The sequence below is a fragment of the Argiope bruennichi genome, chromosome 2 (genome assembly GCF_947563725.1).
Source record: "Argiope bruennichi chromosome 2, qqArgBrue1.1, whole genome shotgun sequence".
Taxonomy (NCBI): Eukaryota; Metazoa; Arthropoda; class Arachnida; order Araneae; family Araneidae; genus Argiope; species Argiope bruennichi.
This window is the reverse complement of record NC_079152.1, coordinates 108717453-108735152: the sequence shown is the minus strand read 5'-3', so window position 1 is coordinate 108735152 and position 17700 is coordinate 108717453. Positions and strand designations below refer to the sequence as shown.

At 32.1% G+C, this 17700-nt stretch overlaps 2 protein-coding genes across 2 annotated transcripts; both read right to left on the bottom strand.

Moving 5' to 3' along the window:
- Window positions 1-1475: 1475 nt before the first annotated feature.
- LOC129962278 (uncharacterized) lies at window positions 1476-2497 on the bottom strand. The gene is made up of 2 exons (XM_056076025.1): window positions 2195-2497; window positions 1476-1532 (listed from the first exon to the last, which is right to left on the bottom strand). The coding sequence occupies exons 1-2, from the start codon at window positions 2495-2497 to the stop codon at window positions 1476-1478; spliced, it is 360 nt and encodes a 119-aa protein (XP_055932000.1).
- Window positions 2498-7892: 5395 nt separating this feature from the next.
- LOC129962277 (uncharacterized) lies at window positions 7893-8741 on the bottom strand. Its single transcript, XM_056076024.1, has one exon. The coding sequence runs from the start codon at window positions 8739-8741 to the stop codon at window positions 7893-7895; it is 849 nt and encodes a 282-aa protein (XP_055931999.1).
- Between the last annotated feature and the right edge of the window lie 8959 nt (window positions 8742-17700).

Genomic DNA, 17700 nt, shown 5'->3' with positions numbered 1-17700 from the left:
ACTGGACGACTTCAGGCTCGAGACTCTATTTCACCGAAGAACCGTTTTGTAAATGGGTCTGGCGTCCATTTAATCCGCCGGGGTCTTACACCGTCCCGCTGGTGTGGTGTGAAAGTTTGTAAAGGGGATGCCAGCTCAGGTGTCACCCTCGTCATCTGATCGTGGTTCGAAATTACGATGTCCGTCCCGAAATAGCTTTAAAACGGAACATTAATATAACTAAACTGAACCAAATTAAACTTTATTTGAAATTTGAAAAAAATTGTTAGGTAAGCGATACGAGTATTGTTCAATAAAAAATAATCGTACTTTTTAAAAGATAATTAAAAATTCAAGAATAATCAAATTAATATTACGTGCGTATCAGAATAAATGAATAATAGATGGAGCATGCTTCAAAAGTATGATGTCCTTGCAATAACCTTAGCAGCTGACCAAGTACGCAGTGTTTTACTTTTGACTACTCCAAAAAAGGATGTAACACATAACATAACGTTGAAATTTATTTTTGCCTTAAAAAAATCGTCATCTGAACCATATGTAATACTATATGAAGCGCATGAGGAATTTATCCACCCCTTTAGCTTGGTTAGAAGATGTTTAAAATTTGAAAGAGGAAAAGGAACTGATTTCAAAAGAAGGTGGACCCTGCGCTCCAGTGACTTTTAACGAAAGTAAACGGCAACATCGTTTCTGTGATAGTGATGGAACATCATCGAATCACATTAATAGACCTATTAAAATGAGTACTATTCATAAGTTGCTCTCAGAAAAATTGCACATGGTAAGTGTTTCTGAGAAGAGATCATTTCATACCATATTGTAAGTCGCAGAGATTTACAGGACATTTTAACAACCTTACTTTTAGAAGATTTTCCCTTTTTTCCGAAAATGCATAAAACATAACAAGGAAAAGTTAAGAAGCACGGGATGCAAAAAAGGAGTTGTTTCTAAAAACAGTTGGAATAAAAAAAATAATAATAATAAAACAATTGTACAGTTCCGGCTTGTTGCGAAATCTATTTCAACCTCCCTCCCCCATCAAAAAACTAAGATAGGTTTCAAACTCAAATTTAGGACAAATTTGTATTCAAGTTTTGATAGTAAAAAACATCGGTTTTTCATTGTATTAATTTACTATTTGCTACAATATAAAACACAATAACCCTTTCATTACATACTATTCCATAAGACATATTTAGAAATCGTAATTATTAAGTATACTATCTTATATCTTCTGAGAATAAGAATATATTCAACTTTTATCATGATTGTTTTCTTTTGACGATTTCAAAATCATACCGTTCCAGTAAGAAGACATTTTGGAATTATCTTTTTAAAAAATTTACGGAATATTGATCACATTAAAATAAAAATTTATCCTATCAGGTTCAGTACAAAAAAAAAGATTATAATAATAATACAGGTGGTTATCAAAATAATGGAAACACTTTAGATTTATAAAGAATCCTTTATTAGTATGGTGTAGGACCACCTTTGGCATCTAATTCAGCTTGGTTTCGTCTAGGAATCTATTCATACAAGTGTTGAGTAGTGTTTAGAGAAATATTGTATTATTCTTCTTGGAGATATTGTGAAAGTTCTGGGAGAGATGCCGATGAAGGATCTCGATTCCGTATTGAACGCTCTAAAATAGACCATAACGGTTCACTTATATTGAGATCGAGTACGGGCCAAGTCAGATGTTTAACTTCATTCGCGTGTTCATCAAATCATGATTGGACAAGTCTCGCTGCATAGAAAGGTGAATTATCATCCTGAAAATTCCATCTTTTGCAGGAAACAAAGTTTGCATCATAGGATGAACCTGGTCAACTAAAATTTCTCTATACTTCTCCCTAGTGATCCTTCCTTTCAGGGTTACGATTGGTCCAACAGAAAACCACGACAATGGCTGCCCATATCATGACACATCCACCTCCATGTTTGACATGTTTGACAGTTGGAAGGAGACAATTACGATCATACGCTTGTGCAGGTGTCCTTTAAACGTTGTAGCGAAAGGCGTGAAACACAATTCGTCAGATCATGTTGCTTTCTTCCACTTATCAATCGACCAGGTTTTGTGAGTGTGACGCCATTGTAGACGACGTTTACCATTAACATCTATGACAAGTGACTTGAGATTTGCTGCTCTGCCATAAATGTTCTGTTTTTGAAGGTTTCTTCTAACTGTAATCACTGACATAGGAGATTCCAGATGAATATTAAGATCTGCAGTCACTTTTTCTGCAGTTGTTGGCTTTTTAGACATTACAATCCGCTTCAACACCCGTCGGCCTCTTTCACCGAGTTTCTCTTTTCGCCCACTATTTTGATTTGCCAAGCTTGTCTTGCCGCGTTGTGTGTATGCTGCCATGACTTCAGACACCGTACCTCCAGAAACACCTAAACGTTGGGAGGTCTCGCTCACACATGCTCCAGCTAGACGGCCTCCTACAATTTGGCCTGTTTGAAAATCTGAGAGGTCCAACATTTTGCGCTTTTGAAAAAAATCCAAGAATTACACAGCTTAAAAAAAGCTAACACATACTACCAGAATATATACATTGATATTTATAAAAAACTGGCGGTTATTATTATATTTTAATGCTTACGAATCGCATTCAAAAATGTCACTTTTATGCACAGGTGTTTCCATTAGTTTGATAACCACCTGTATATGCAAAGAAAAACAAAGTACCCCAAAAACAGAATTTAAAAAAATAATCAACTACTAACATTATCATATCGCGTCAATCTGCACAATTATTGAGAAAATCTAATAAGCAAAAATAATTTTCTTATTATTTGTGCAAAACGCTGGAACATACATCATTATGACTCAACAAATATCTTTGGTGGAGAAGTCTATTTTGATATAACTAAATCAATGTTCAGTAAGATTCCAGTTAAATAATGCAACATGATTGATTCTTTTATTTGGAAAGTAATAAATAATTATGGGTTTCTGGGAAAATTAATTAAAAATCGTTTAAATTTTTTAGTATTTTAATATATGATGGAGAAAATCCAATAAAAAATTTAGTTTCTATAAAATTTGACCGAAGCTAAAAAGCTTAATGAGACTTTCATGCTTAAAATTTACCTTTAAACTCTACGTTTAAAGATGGTTATCATAAAAAAATTATTCATAGAATGTTCGACTCTCTTATTAATATTTTGGCAGTTTATTTTAATAACCAAGCTTCAAATTTCGATTAAATTTTCCCTCAACGTCTCCAGATAAGTAAAACAAGCACAAATTTAACTAATTAGTTTTTTTTTTATGATGAATTAATACTTAGTCTTTAGGAAGATGTTTTAATTACACGAGCGAATCATTTACCAATTAACCCACTTGTTAGGAGCGTTCACCAAATTTTTATTATCTTTCTAAAGCGCTTCTTTTGCTTTAGTGTATTGTATGATAGTTAAAAGGCGATGAAATATATGGTTTAGTGTCAACATTAGATATATTTTTTATATTCTCTAAGGAGGGAAATTAGATAAATCCACGATTTTTTATTAACATCCATTTATTTTCGATTAATTCTTAATTATAAATCTAGTTATATCTTCATTTCATCCACTTTCCAATTTATCCACTTTTTTTCAGAAGAATGATTCACTTTTAACTTTATAAAAATAAATTTTCTGTTAAAAATATTGTATATATCTATTACATCACAAAAATGTCTCAGTTTCAATTTTAATGATACCAAGAATTAAAATATTCTAAATATTGTTAATGTCCTCAAACGGGAACAAATTTTCATAAAATTTAATCAGTGAATTTGAAAAAAATTCATAAATGAGTTTTTTAATTCCAGTATCCTTATGATGTATATAATTTATGGCACATTATGATGTATATAATTCATGACACAGCGTCTTGAAACTGTATTAATTACATTTGAAAACTTATTTTTTCAACATCTGGCAAAAATGAAACATGATTGTCATAACTTTCGTTGATTTTCAGTTAATTTTCTAGAACATAAGTTAATATTCTAAAATAATAAAATAAGAATTTTTTTCTGTTTGAAATTAGCCACCTTTGAAGAGTATTAGGTTCAAAGGGATAAAGAGTTATTTAAAATTTCAATTACATTTTTTGTGTAAATATATCTTAATAACATTCTTGGAAAATATAAGTCATTGTATTTTAAAAGCTTTACACCGAACTGTTCATTATACTATGCATTTCTTCAATTTCCTTTCTATATCTTTATAATGTATATATTTTCTGTGATATACTTCTTATATCAAAGAAGAGAGCAACAATATATAAAAAGGGCGCATTTTTATAATTTTTTACCATTACTTGATTCTGAAGTGAAATCCTAATTCTAAGTACATCAAAATTTAAAACATTTTATAAAACATATTAGGATTGAAACTTATATTGAAATTTATTCGATATATTGAAACTTTGGTGCGTGGTTTAACACGCATTGCCAAATTTACTTTAAATTAAAGTATTAAAACATTTTTACTTAATGAAAACTGCCAGTCATGTAAATAACAAAAATAAATTTTAATTACAAATTAAATTAACAAATATAGAATATGATACATTGGCCGTAATTCCATCGACCAGCATAAGACAGAAGTTCTAAGCCAGCTGGCGAAGGCAGGAAGTGAGCCACTCGTGATCGTAGGAGAGCAAAGTTCATCTCCATAGGTATGATTGATGCTTATCGCCTGTTGGCGAAACAAACAGTCATTTATCGCCTGTTTGGCCGCTGCACACTCCCTCCGCAGTCTCATTGGAAATGGACATAACGACGTGGGGGTCGAACTTGTCGGCCTGAGCGAGTTGTTTGCCTTGCTGGAACGACGATGGATGTCTCAGCTGGAAGTGTTTTGGTACACTTAGTAGTGGAACTTGCTTCTTGCTTGGCCGGTGGTATACTGGAACACTCAGGAGGAATTATAAAAGCAGGTTTCAGACGGTCTATAGAAATGGTATGGGAAGTTCCCTTGATCTCGAGATCGAAAGTTTTCTGTCGCCTGACAAGAACTTTGTAGGGTCCATCATATGGTGCTTTTAGGGGTTTGCGTACACCGTCATGTCTCACAAATACATGTGAACACTCATTGAGGTGAGGATGTACAAAGATTGTTCTTTGGCCATGACAGGACGTTGGAACTGGTCTCATCGTTGCAAAATGACGTTTTAAGTCCTCCACGAGCTGCTTGGGTGATGCATCTCCAGGTGTTGGATCGAAAAATTCTCCTGGTTGTCGCAGAGACTTGCCATATACCAGCTCAGCAGTCGTCGCTTGTAGATCCTCTTTGAAGACAGAGTAACAAGGTGGGCAGTTCTGCAGACCACTGATCTGTGTTGTAGGCTTTCAAAGCTCATTTTAATGGGCGGTGGAACTCTTCGATCAGGCCATTGGCCTGAGGATGATAAGGAGAAGATCTGATCCTTTTAATTCCTAGTAGCTGAGAGAGAGCACGGAACAAATCACTCTCAAACTGTCTGCCCTGGTCAGTAGTAATTCTTACAGGACAACCAAATCTGCCTATCCAGTGCTTAAAAAAAATTTGCGCTACTGTCTGTGCTGTCATGTCTGGAATTGGTACGGCTTCTGGCCATCTCGTGAACCTATCTATCATTGTTAAACAATAATAGTTTCCTTGAGAAGGAGGTAGAGGGCCAACAAGGTCCAAGTGCACATGTTCGAACCTCTGCGATTGGTCTACAAATTTTCCTACTGGGGTCTTAGTATGGCGAATTACCTTCGATTTTTGACACGGGATACAATGTTTAGCCCAATTGTTACAATCTTTTCGAATGGAAGGCCAAATAAAACGCGATCGAATTAATTTTGAAGTGCTGCGAATGCTAGGATGAGATAAATTATGTAGTGATGCAAAAATTTGTTGACGAAATGATTCAGGAATATAAGGTCGAGCTGTACCTGTTGATACATCACAATAAATGGGAGTTTCACAATTTGGAAAAGCAATTTTTTTTAAATTGTAATGTTGCAGAATTATCGATTAAATTTTTTAATTCAGAATCAGTTTGTTGAGCTAGTGCAATTTCGTTATAATCTATGGGATTTGGCATGTTAATAGCGTTTATCCTAGATAGTGCATCTGCTAATATATTCTCAGAGCCTTTTATGTGGTGAATATCAGTACTAAACTGAGATATAAAATCTAATTGTCTAGCCTGTCTCGGAGAGCATTTGTCTAAGCGTTGTTGGAAAGCGTAAGTTAACGGCTTATGATCCGTAAACAGAGAGAAATTTCTAGCTTCAAGCATATGCCTAAAGTATCTGATGACAGCATAAGCTGCTAATAACTCTCTGTCGTAAGCGCTATAGTTTCTTTCTGCTGGGGAGAGTTTCCGATAAAAGAATGCGAGTGGTTGCAATTCTTCATCTACTAATTGAGATAATGTCCCTCCGATTGCAAAGTCTGAAGCGTCGACTTGTAAAATTAATGTGGCATCTGGTTTTGGATGTGCCAATAAAACAGCATTTGCAATTAATTGTTTACAATTTTGGAATTCTTCTTCCGCTTTATCTGACCAGTCCAGTTTCGTTTTATCATTCTTTTTTGCGCTTTTTAAATATGAAGTTAAATGTACCTGATGTTTTGCTATGTTCCGTAAAAATCTACGGAAAAAATTTTAAAAACCTAAAAATCTTTGAAGATCTTTTACTGTTTTTGGTTGTGGATATTTGAGAATCGGTTCAACTTTATGGGGTAAAGGTTTAGTCCCCGAACCAGTAATTAAATGACCTAAGAAAGGAATTTCTGAGACGCCAAATATGCATTTTGAAACATTTATGGTTAGTCCATATGTATTTAATCTCTCCAGTACGATTCGTAAATGAGCTTTATGCTCTTCTTGACTGGAACTAAATATTAAAATATCATCCAAATAGACATAGCAAAATTTAATATCTCCCAGGATTTCATTCATGAATCGCTGAAAAGTTTGTGCTGCCCCACATGACCAAAATTTAAAAATGGGAATTCAAACAGTCCAAATGGTGTACAAACTGCTGTTTTTTGTATATGATCCGGATGGACTGGTATGTGAAAATAAGCACGGACTATATCAAGTTTCGAAAAAATATTTTTTCCGTGGAGTGCATTGGAAAAATCCTGGATATGGGGTATGGGGTAACGGTCCGGTACCGTACAGGCATTCAATCTCCTATAGTCACCAACAGGACGGATGCTGCCTGAGCTTTGGGAAACGACATGAAGGGGAGATGCCCAAGGTGATTTTGATGGCCGGCATATGCCTTGGTCCATCATGAACTGAAATTCTTTTTTGACGGCGTCATACATTTCTGGATTTAGCCTTCTAGGTTTACTATGGAAAGGCGGACCGGTTGTTTCAATAAAATGTACCGTATTATGTTTAACAGGTTTTAATCCAAATGTTAATTTTGTTAATTCTGGGAATTCTTCCAAAATTTTATGGTATACTGATTCACCAGAAATAAGTTTTAGAGACGCATAATCTGCTGATTTTGAAATTATTCCGGATTGGGTAAATTTAGTTACATTATCAATAAGTTTGCGCCTTTTGAGATCTATTAATAGGTTAAAGGTTTGTAAAAAATCCGCCCCTATTATTTGAACAGGCACATTAGCAATTAAAAATTTCCATGGGAAATTTCGCCTGAGACCTAAGTCCACATTTAATAATTTAGATCCATAAGTATACATTTTGTAGTTGTTAGCTGCAAAAAGTTGCAGAGAATCAGGTTTTAGATTTTTTTGGTTTTTATTGAGTGGTATGCATGAAACATCAGAGCCAGAATCGATCAAAAATTTAAAATGGGACTTCTTATCAAAAACATGCAAACGATACGATTGCGCGGCTGCCGCCGATGTAGGTTGATCGACAGCCGCTATTGCGAGTTTTCCTGATCCGCGTTAGTTGAGTACGAACATGGCGATACGCACTTCAGTGCCATTTCTCCGAAACGCGCATGATAATAACAGAATTTTCTCCCACGATCACCGGAACGCCCACGTGAAAAACTGCGCTGTCTGTTTTTCCGATGGAAAGGGCCTCTGCTTCTGTCGCGGGAAAGCCGTTGTACCTGTTTACTTAAAGCGGTGATTTCGCTTCGGAGTGCAGTAAACTCATCCAGAGTGGAAGCTTTCTGCATGGCATTACTTTCCGCGCTTCGGCTTACGGCAAAGACGCTACTATCTGTTGAGGAAATACGGACCTCGGCAATTTTGTCAGCCATGTTGGCCAAATTGTCCAGGGGTTCAGAACTTATTGATAAAATTGCCTGCATTTCTGACGGCAGTCTTTGCAGCCATAAAGTTTTGAGAAAATCGTCTTTTATGCATGTGTCACCACCGAGTTCGCGTATCTTTCGGAGTAACTGCGATGGTTTATCTGCGCCTAAATGTAGTTCAGAAAGTAGTCGACGGATCTGTTCATTTTCCGAAGCGGAAAATTCGGCTATAAGTCGAGTCTTTAACGCATCATATTTGTTGGTGTCAGGGGGTGTGAGTAAAATATCAGCTACCGCAAATAAAGTTTCCGGATCAATAGTTGCAATCAAATGATTATATTTTGTAAGATCATTACTTATTTTTTCTAGAGCGAAATTGTTTTCTACTTGGATGAACCACAATTTTATATTGTTCCTCCACAGCGGCGGTATTTTCACCGAAAGATGGGACACATGCGATTCTGTCTTAGCGTCAGCATTGACAGTTTCGTTTTCAGTATTAAGCATTTTTGGTTACTCGATGTGAGAAACTGATAATTTTTACAATATTTATGAGTATCAGAAAAAGTTATGATTATTTAAATACACATTTTTTTAAAAAAAAATTAGGAGTTAAGAATCATAATAATAAACATGGTAGCCAAAACGAAAGTAATAAGAAATTAATACTTCGAATACAAAAAATAACACAAAAATTAATACTGAATATAAATAATACAATTTCTTCGCCAAAATAATGGGGAAATAAAATTTTGACCAATCACAGAGAAATGAACAGAAAATTCGAACACATACCTGGTCCTTAATGCATTACTTCTTGGCACAATAATCCAAAATAATACATTACGAAAAGTAATTGAGAAGCTCAATCACCAAAATCTGATTTGAGCATATTTTAGAAATTTTGAGGCTGGACTTCGCAAATTTGAGAAGAGTAAAAGCGAAAGTACCGGGTCACCAGTTTGGTGCATGGTTTAACACGCATTGTCAAATTTACTTTAAATTAAAGTATTAAAACATTTTTACTTAATAAAAACTGCTAGCCATGTAAATAACAAAAATAAATTTTAATTACAAATTAAATTAACAAATATAGAATATGATACATTGGCCGTAATTCCATCGACCAGCACGAGACAGAAGTTCTAAGCCAGCTGGCGAAGGCAGGAAGTGAGTCACTCGTGATCGTAGGAGAGCAAAGTTCATCTCCATAGGTATAATTGATGCTTATCGCCAGTTGGCGAAACAAACAGTCATTTATCGCCTGTTTGGCCGTTGCAAAACTTATTCAATATGGTATCTTTATATATGGATCATCAACAATGGGAAACAAAGGAAAGATGAAATATTAGAAACAACAATGAAAATGGTTTGGGTTTCCTTTCAGCAATGTAATATATTATTGTGAAGTACGTTTTAAATATGTTTTTAAAATGTATTAAAAATAGAAAAACATTATATGACATATAATTGAAAAAATATTTTTTAAATTTTAAAATAATTAAAAAATAATTTTTTCTGCAACATTTTTGAAAGTTACCGTCGGAAAACGAAAAAAATTTGCTTAGTTTTTAATTAATCGAAATTCTAAATAAAACTTTCCGTGGCGCACATTCCCATCTTCATAACAATATATGTGCTAATTTTGCAACTTTAGGTAAAATAGCCTGATCTCTGTAGCGCTAGCACACGCACACATATACTTTTATTCTTATTATTAATAGATATAAATCTGGCATTTTCATTACTTTGAAGGCAAAGAAATTTAATATTTCGTCATATGTATATTTAAATAAAAATAATAAAATTATGAAATATAAAGATAAAAAAACACTTTGATACTTGATGTGAAGAGAAGAATGCTCATGGAATTGCTCATGAGAAATTGCTCATGGAAATAAAAATGCATGTAACATAAATTATATTTAACTTAAAAGTTGTTTTAGCACTTTTTATGTTAATTTACTATAATAAAAATAAAGAGACGTCTTTAAAAAAAAAAGATAAAATCTACGTAGTCAAGAGATAAAATAATTTCTATTAGAGGTATAGTTTCATTAAATTTATCTTTTAAACTTTTTAAAAGTAATATATTCAGTTTAATTCAAAAAATGAACTTTTAAAATGTCGATATAAATTGAAATTCTATTTGTATCATTTTTCCTTACTTCAAAAATTAATGAAGTTCATCTTCATTGTAAATATTCAGAAAATCCTCTTGAGATTAAAATGAAAGATATGTAATCCTTCTTATGATTTTATATGATGCTGATTACAAATAATTGCAACTAGTAAGAGTTTTTGATCAAAAGTTTATATTCCTACAATGCAATTTAAACAAAATTTTCTTTGCTTTAAAACTTTTATTTCTCAAAATATTGGCATGAATATTCAATGAAAAATTTATATTCTATACAATAGCTTTAATGAATGCAAAATATTTACATTTATAAATGACTTGAAGCACTTTTTGCTTCATTACATATGAAGCTTCATGTTGATTCTTAACAAAGAGGAAATATTTTCTAATGCAACCAAACTCGAATACTTTTAGTATAAAGTATATCTGAATATCATTAATTTACATTAAAAAAATTAAGTATAATATTTATAAGTATGAAGATATTTAAGCAAATTTCTATTGCTCGCTTTATAACTTACGTCAAAAAAAGTTTAAAAGATTCCTAAAAATATTCATGTTGAAGTAGTTTTTCATTTTTAATATCATATTTGGTTCTCTAAACAACTTTTAATCCAAGAAAAGTCCAAACATAAAGAATTTTGAATCATATTTCACATAAATATCAAACTTTATTCCAAATTTTTTTAGGATTATTTTACTTTTGTAAATTAATCAAAACTGAGTTTTTAAAACCTATTTGTCTTTCTCCCACGAGTGCATTACTTTTGAATTCTAAATACTTAGTGTAATTTAAAAGGGATTAAGAATTATTTAAAAATAAACTTCATAGATCTGTTCTCATTTAAATTGCCTTTTAAAATCTCAATTTCGAATCGGATAGAGAAATTAAAAATAGGAGTAAAATGAATAAAAGAACAACACTCACTTATCAGAATGAAGAGGTGATTTGTTTTGTTAAAACTACTGCCTATCTTTCACCGATATTACTTCAACAAATCTCTTCCAACGACTCCGTTAACTACTTAGCATACTTACTTATTACTTACTTACCGCTTGCTACAAACTTACTACTACTACTATTTACTTACTTACTACTTACTATTTACTTACTTACTACTTACTATTTACTTACTTACTACTTACTATTTACTTACCGCTTACTACAACTTACTTGCTACTTACTACTTCAACAAATCTCATCCAAAGACTCGTTAACTACTTAGCATACTTACTTATTACTTACCTCTTGCTACAAACTTACTACTACTACTACTACTACTACTTACTATTTACTTTCTTACTATTTTCTTACCGCTTACTACAACTTACTTGCTACTTACTACTTAACTTACTTTCTTACCGATTGCTACTACTTACTTACTTACTTAATCGCCAGCCCGAAGAAAACTTGCGCTTCCGAAGACCTCTATCAACGAATAGTGTTTAACAGTTTCGCGATTACTAAAATTTTGACGATAAATCACTTTTACTCTTTTTGCTTCACACTAAGACAGTGTTCCACGAAAAAGTTTAGAGTGAACTGCTTGCTCTTCTTAAACGAATATTTCCTAACACAGTGTGTGTGTGTGTGTGTGTGTGTGTGTGTGTGTGTGTGTGTGTGTGTGTGTGTGTGTGTGTGTGTGTGTGTGTGTGTTGCACCTACACATATTCTTCCATTTATGCATTTTCATTCAATAGGGTGGGTAGTTGCGGGTGTGTAAGGTGGTAATTCAAAATGCTGAAAGGATGGAAGCCATTATTTTATTTATTTATTTTTGATTATGTGCTAAATATTTTTAAAACGTCTTTTAGAAAAGATAAGAATTTTTGTGAAATGTTCGTTTTACAAACAGGCTTACTTAACTGTTTAAACGAATAGGGAGAACATATTGATATTATAAGGATATCGCCATTAAATGAATCAAAAGCTAATAAATTATCCTCAACACTGAAGGTTTCAAAACTGTTTTTCCAATAAAAGCAATATAAAAACAATGCATAACTTCCAGTTTGTTTTTTGGTTTTTCAGAAATACCTATTTGCCTGATTATAAAATCCAGTCTTAAAAAGTTATCCATTAATTCAAGTCTTCACAGAATCAATGGATGTGCTTCTGGTGTTTTAAGTTACAGATTTCTCGGAAAGTAGCTTCGAAAAAAAAATGATTAAGCCAATGGAAGAAAAATTGATTTTAAATCCTCTGAGTAACAAAAGAATTTTCGCTGATGGATTGCTTTTAGCTCCACCGGCATTCCTAGAGGTATGTTTTATAATGAATGGGTCGCCTTCTAGATGTATTATTTGCATCGTTATTTAATAAAGTATCGCTGCTATGTATTAACACATGAACTTGTATTCCTTCAATAAAATTTCCTTTACGTTAAGTTGTTAATTATATTCGTTAGCATGCAAGGTACGGGGAATTTGTTTTAGCTCTGGGACTCTGTCTTTTACATAAATAAATTACTAATTTTAAAACTTTGCCTTTCTTGTCTATTATCAAAAATTAACCATCGGGAAATACATAAAAATCAAACATCTTTTAATGATCTGGTCTCCTAAATAAGGCTATGAATTTAAATGAAATTCTTTTTAATGCTCTGAATTTATAATCATGGCTATAAAGTAATATTACATTTTTATCTATTGCTCATTTATTAATTAGAAAAAATTCATTATAGACATGCCAACCATGCATTAAATAAAATTTTACCTGTACTAACCCAATTAATATTTCCGAATTCGATTTTCTTTTATAGATGTTGTTTTATTCTGAAGCACAAAGCAAAGCATTCTTTCTTGATAAAACTGATAAGTTCACCATGTTTCACGTTAGGTAGGATTGAATTAAATCCTGAAAAAAGTTGTTGTTTTTTTTAAATTAATATGATTTTTGTAGAAATAAAAAACAGAATTTTTTATTTTTTCAAAAAATAAAATAGCTTTTTAATATCTATTTTTCTCATTTTGCATTTTTGAAGAAGTTTTAAAAATGAGTATAAAATTTTCCTAAGGAATGTTGAAGCTTAACAATGCATATTTTAAATCCCTGTGTAAATAATTTTCATTTGTGTTTTTATATCATCGTATATCATTAATAATATACACTGAGGTGACAAAAGTCAGAGGATAACAATATGCAAATATATAGATAGTGCATTGAGAATTCGTTGGCAGAGCTTTCTTTTGTATTCATGTGATTGATGAGAAACATCATTATGGCCGAATAATGCGAATAAACAGATATAATATGCGGTGGTAGTTGGACCTACACACATAATTCCATTTCTGAAATCATTAGGAAATTCAACATTCTGAGATTCTCAGTGTCAAGAGTGTTCCGAAAATATCTCATTTCAAGCATAACTTCCCATCATGAACAACGCATTGGCCGATCACCTGCAGTTAAAGACCGAGAAACAAGACGTGTGCGTAGAATTATTAACAACAAGTAACACTGCATTAAATAATCGTAGGAAACTATGTGGGATGTACGATGGATGTGTCCGTTAGGACATTACGGCGAAATTTGACTTTAATGGCCTATGGCTGCAGAATATCGTTTAGAATGCCTTTACTAATAGCACGACATCGCCTGCAGAGCCCAGGACCATATCAGTTCTCATGGGCTCTTGACCATATCAGTTGAACCGTAGACCACTGGAAACTATTTCTTGGTCAGATCAGTCACGATTCCAGTTGGTAAAAGCAGATAATATGGTTTGAGTGTGACGCTGACCTCACGAAGTCATGAATCCAAATTGTCAACAGAGCGCTGTGTAAGCTTGATGTGATTCCATAACGTCTGGGCTGTTTTATATGAAATGGACTGGGTTCTCTGTTCCTGCTGAACTGATAATTGACTAGAAATGGTTAAGTTCAGCTACTTGGAGACCGCTTGTAGCCTTTCATTGTTCATGAACCCAACTACTATGTAATTTTTATGGCTGACAATGCGTTATGTCACTGGGAAAAAACTGTCCGAGAATGGTTTGAAGAACATTCTAGAGAGTTTTGGTGAATGATTTGAACACCTAGATCGTCTGACAAGAATCCAATAAAATATTTATGTAAAAAAAACAAGATTTCAGTTCGTGCATAAATTCCTGCACAGGCAACACTCTCGCAATTATGGATGTCTGTAAAGGCAGCATAGCTCAAAATTTCTGCAAGTATTTCCAATGATTTGTTAAGTCTTAGCCACGTCGAGTTGCTGCGCATTGCGGGCAAAAGAGTTCCTTCCGACAAGTTACTAGGAGGTATCCTATAACTTTTGTCACCTCAATGTATAACAACATTTGTAAAAAAAATAGCACAAAAAATAAGATATTCAGTTTCATAATGAAAAATATAATTTACTTACATTTTGACAACGCACTAAGAGCAAAACTGAAATGTCCTTCACACTACCTTATTTACCACTTTTAACATGAGTTTTTCAAAAGTTCATATGAGGAATTTGTTCACTTAAACGAAAACAAACTAGAAAGATAATCTCTTTCAGAATACAATTATGTTGTTTATATATACTTTTATGTTGAAATCACCGGTATCATGCTCAAATCAATGTCAATTTTTCAGGGCATAATAAATAATTCGTGTGCAAGAAAATACCATATGAATATGTATCTAATCTTCCTCATAAGATGTTACGTGCAACAGATACATTTTAGAAAAATCAAATTTGCAAGCATGAGGGGTTTTCTTTCTTGCATTTCTTTGTAATTGGATTTAATTACATTATTTGCATTACATTTAAATTGTATCACTTCGGATTTTGAATGGATTGCATTATTTTGGATAGATTACATAAATTTTGATTGGAGAGTAGGATGATGACTCAGAAGTAGTCTCCATCATTTTCTTAGATTCTGCTTTATAGTTCCTTTTGTGAAATAATCCTCATGCAACTCAAAAACAGGACGTAATTGTATTAACTTTTAGCTATCTCATTCAACAACCAAAAAAGGAAACTTACGAAAGAGCATGCATTTTTATTAATTCATACAACACCTATTTCATTAAGAACAATAGAAATTAAACGCCTGGAAGCGAATTGCTTTGTTTCATTAGTCAACTTCAATGACTTCTCAACTCGAGCAAAGCTCTGTTAGTGCCTATCCACAGAATACACACAAGCACTCTTCTGTCCGAAATTTCTCCCCCTCAAAATCAGTACCTCTCTTTTAATAATATATAAGCAACTCTGTGAAGAACTCTTATAATTCTCCTATCGTAATTATTCCCTTCATTCTACGCTTTATCTCAGTTGCGTTCTTCACATGCTGGGAGAAGATTTATCATTTCAAAGGCTCTGATTCTGAAGGATTCATCCATATTTAGAACAACGGATTCTTCTCGAGCTCTTCTTCCACACATGGGGTCGAAATTTCGACAATAATCATGAATTTCTGAGTGACAGGCATTCTCTTACGTGCATCGCCTTCATTATTTCCCATCGCTTTGTTAATGTCTATATGAAGTGCTTTTCACAGACACCGACTTTCCGATACGTTTCAAAAATTGGACACGTTAATTAAACGTTGACATATTCATTATACTAATTAAACATAACATGTGTTTCAAAAATTAAACATAAACATAATAACATAGTAAAAAATTAAACACATAAGAAACTTTACAGTTCTTAGTTTTAATATTGATATTCTTTAATTTGTTGCTAAGTTACATCTCCAGTAGGAGAAAAGTTTTGATTCTTTCAATTTCTTTTTTTAATTATAATTTATTGACTAAATTGCTATAAAATTTAGAATATTTCATTCGGCATTTTTACTACATAATAATTTTTTGACACGCAATTCTAGGAAAGTTATTTCCGATATTGTGAATTGTACTTATGTCGTAATTTTCAGATTTTAATTGTCAGATTTTATCATTTTTTTTCAGTCTATTTTTTTCGTTCATTTAAGATAACTTCTGATCAGAGAAGATATATTTACTTTTTTTTTAACTTTTTTTATTTTAATTTATCACAACAAGCACATTTTATTTAAAAATTCAGGCTATAATAAATGGTTAAAATTGGAATATCACTCTTCAAAACATAACAAAGAAAATGCCAACGAAATTAAGGAAATTAAATCTTGAAGGCACGTACTTTGGGCAGAGGGAAATGAAGATGTATAAAAAAATTGCAAATATGAGAATTAAAAAGCAAGAATGCTTTTGTAAATTATTATTTTCTGAGCAAAAAGTAATATTTTACAAAGAATTCTGTGGTTTATATTAATTAATTGAGTTAATATTTTGGTGCAAAAAATTATTTTAAAAACTCACTGAAATCCTTTTCCACCTATAAATCGTGTTTAATTTGCATCAACCATAGGTAATATACTAAATAGTAAAGAATGAAAAAATTCATACTAATGCATGACCGATCATCACTTTCTGCAGTTTGTTTTAAAAAATGTTTGCCGTTGTTTCATATTCTGGTATACATATTTATATAAAGAATAAAATACTCTGAGAAATTTTATTATTTTATGGTCACTTTTTTTCACTATAATGCTTTTTTGAACAATAAAAAAAATCGTAAAACTTAAAAGAAATCTTAAAATCAAAAGTCAAATAATTAAGAATAGTTAATATCAAATGCTTTCTTATTATTGGGGAGAAAGTTTCCTACCATTTGAGGGGGGGGGAGTATGTATAAAAAAATACTTTACTACAGAAAAGTATTTCCAGTAAGATTTCATAGCTTCTTTTTTTTCCATTAATTTTTCAAGAATTTTTCTATCGTGTCTGTGTGCTAGACCAAATGGGATATCTTATAAGTGCATCAGAAAAATAATTGTTCAAATTAAGTAATACTAATTCAAAACTACTTTTTTCTTTGGTTTTTTTTTTCTCAACATATAAATATAATCCCCTATAATTAAATTTTTATCTATTGTGAATTTAGCGAAATTTAGCCTATGATAAAAAGACTTTTAAAAAAATGTATTATTTAACATTTTATGTATTATTATTTAACATTAACACTATATTAACATGTATTATTAAACATTAACACTATAAAAGTTATTACAATTACTCATTATTATTTAAATACAATAAAACATTATAATACTTTTAAGTTAAGAATGGAGAAAATAAAAGCTAATTAAATTTTTTCACTTCTTGTTAAAATATTATTGTAGAAAAAGGTAAAATTGATTGTTACTTCTGTTGGCACTGCGTATTAAATATTTAAGTATTTAAAACCTAAATTTAAAGTCAATAACAAAAGTATCTTTGTAATTACAGTATCAAATGGAAAGCTACGTTATTACTTTCACAAATAATAAAGTAAAAGATCGCAAA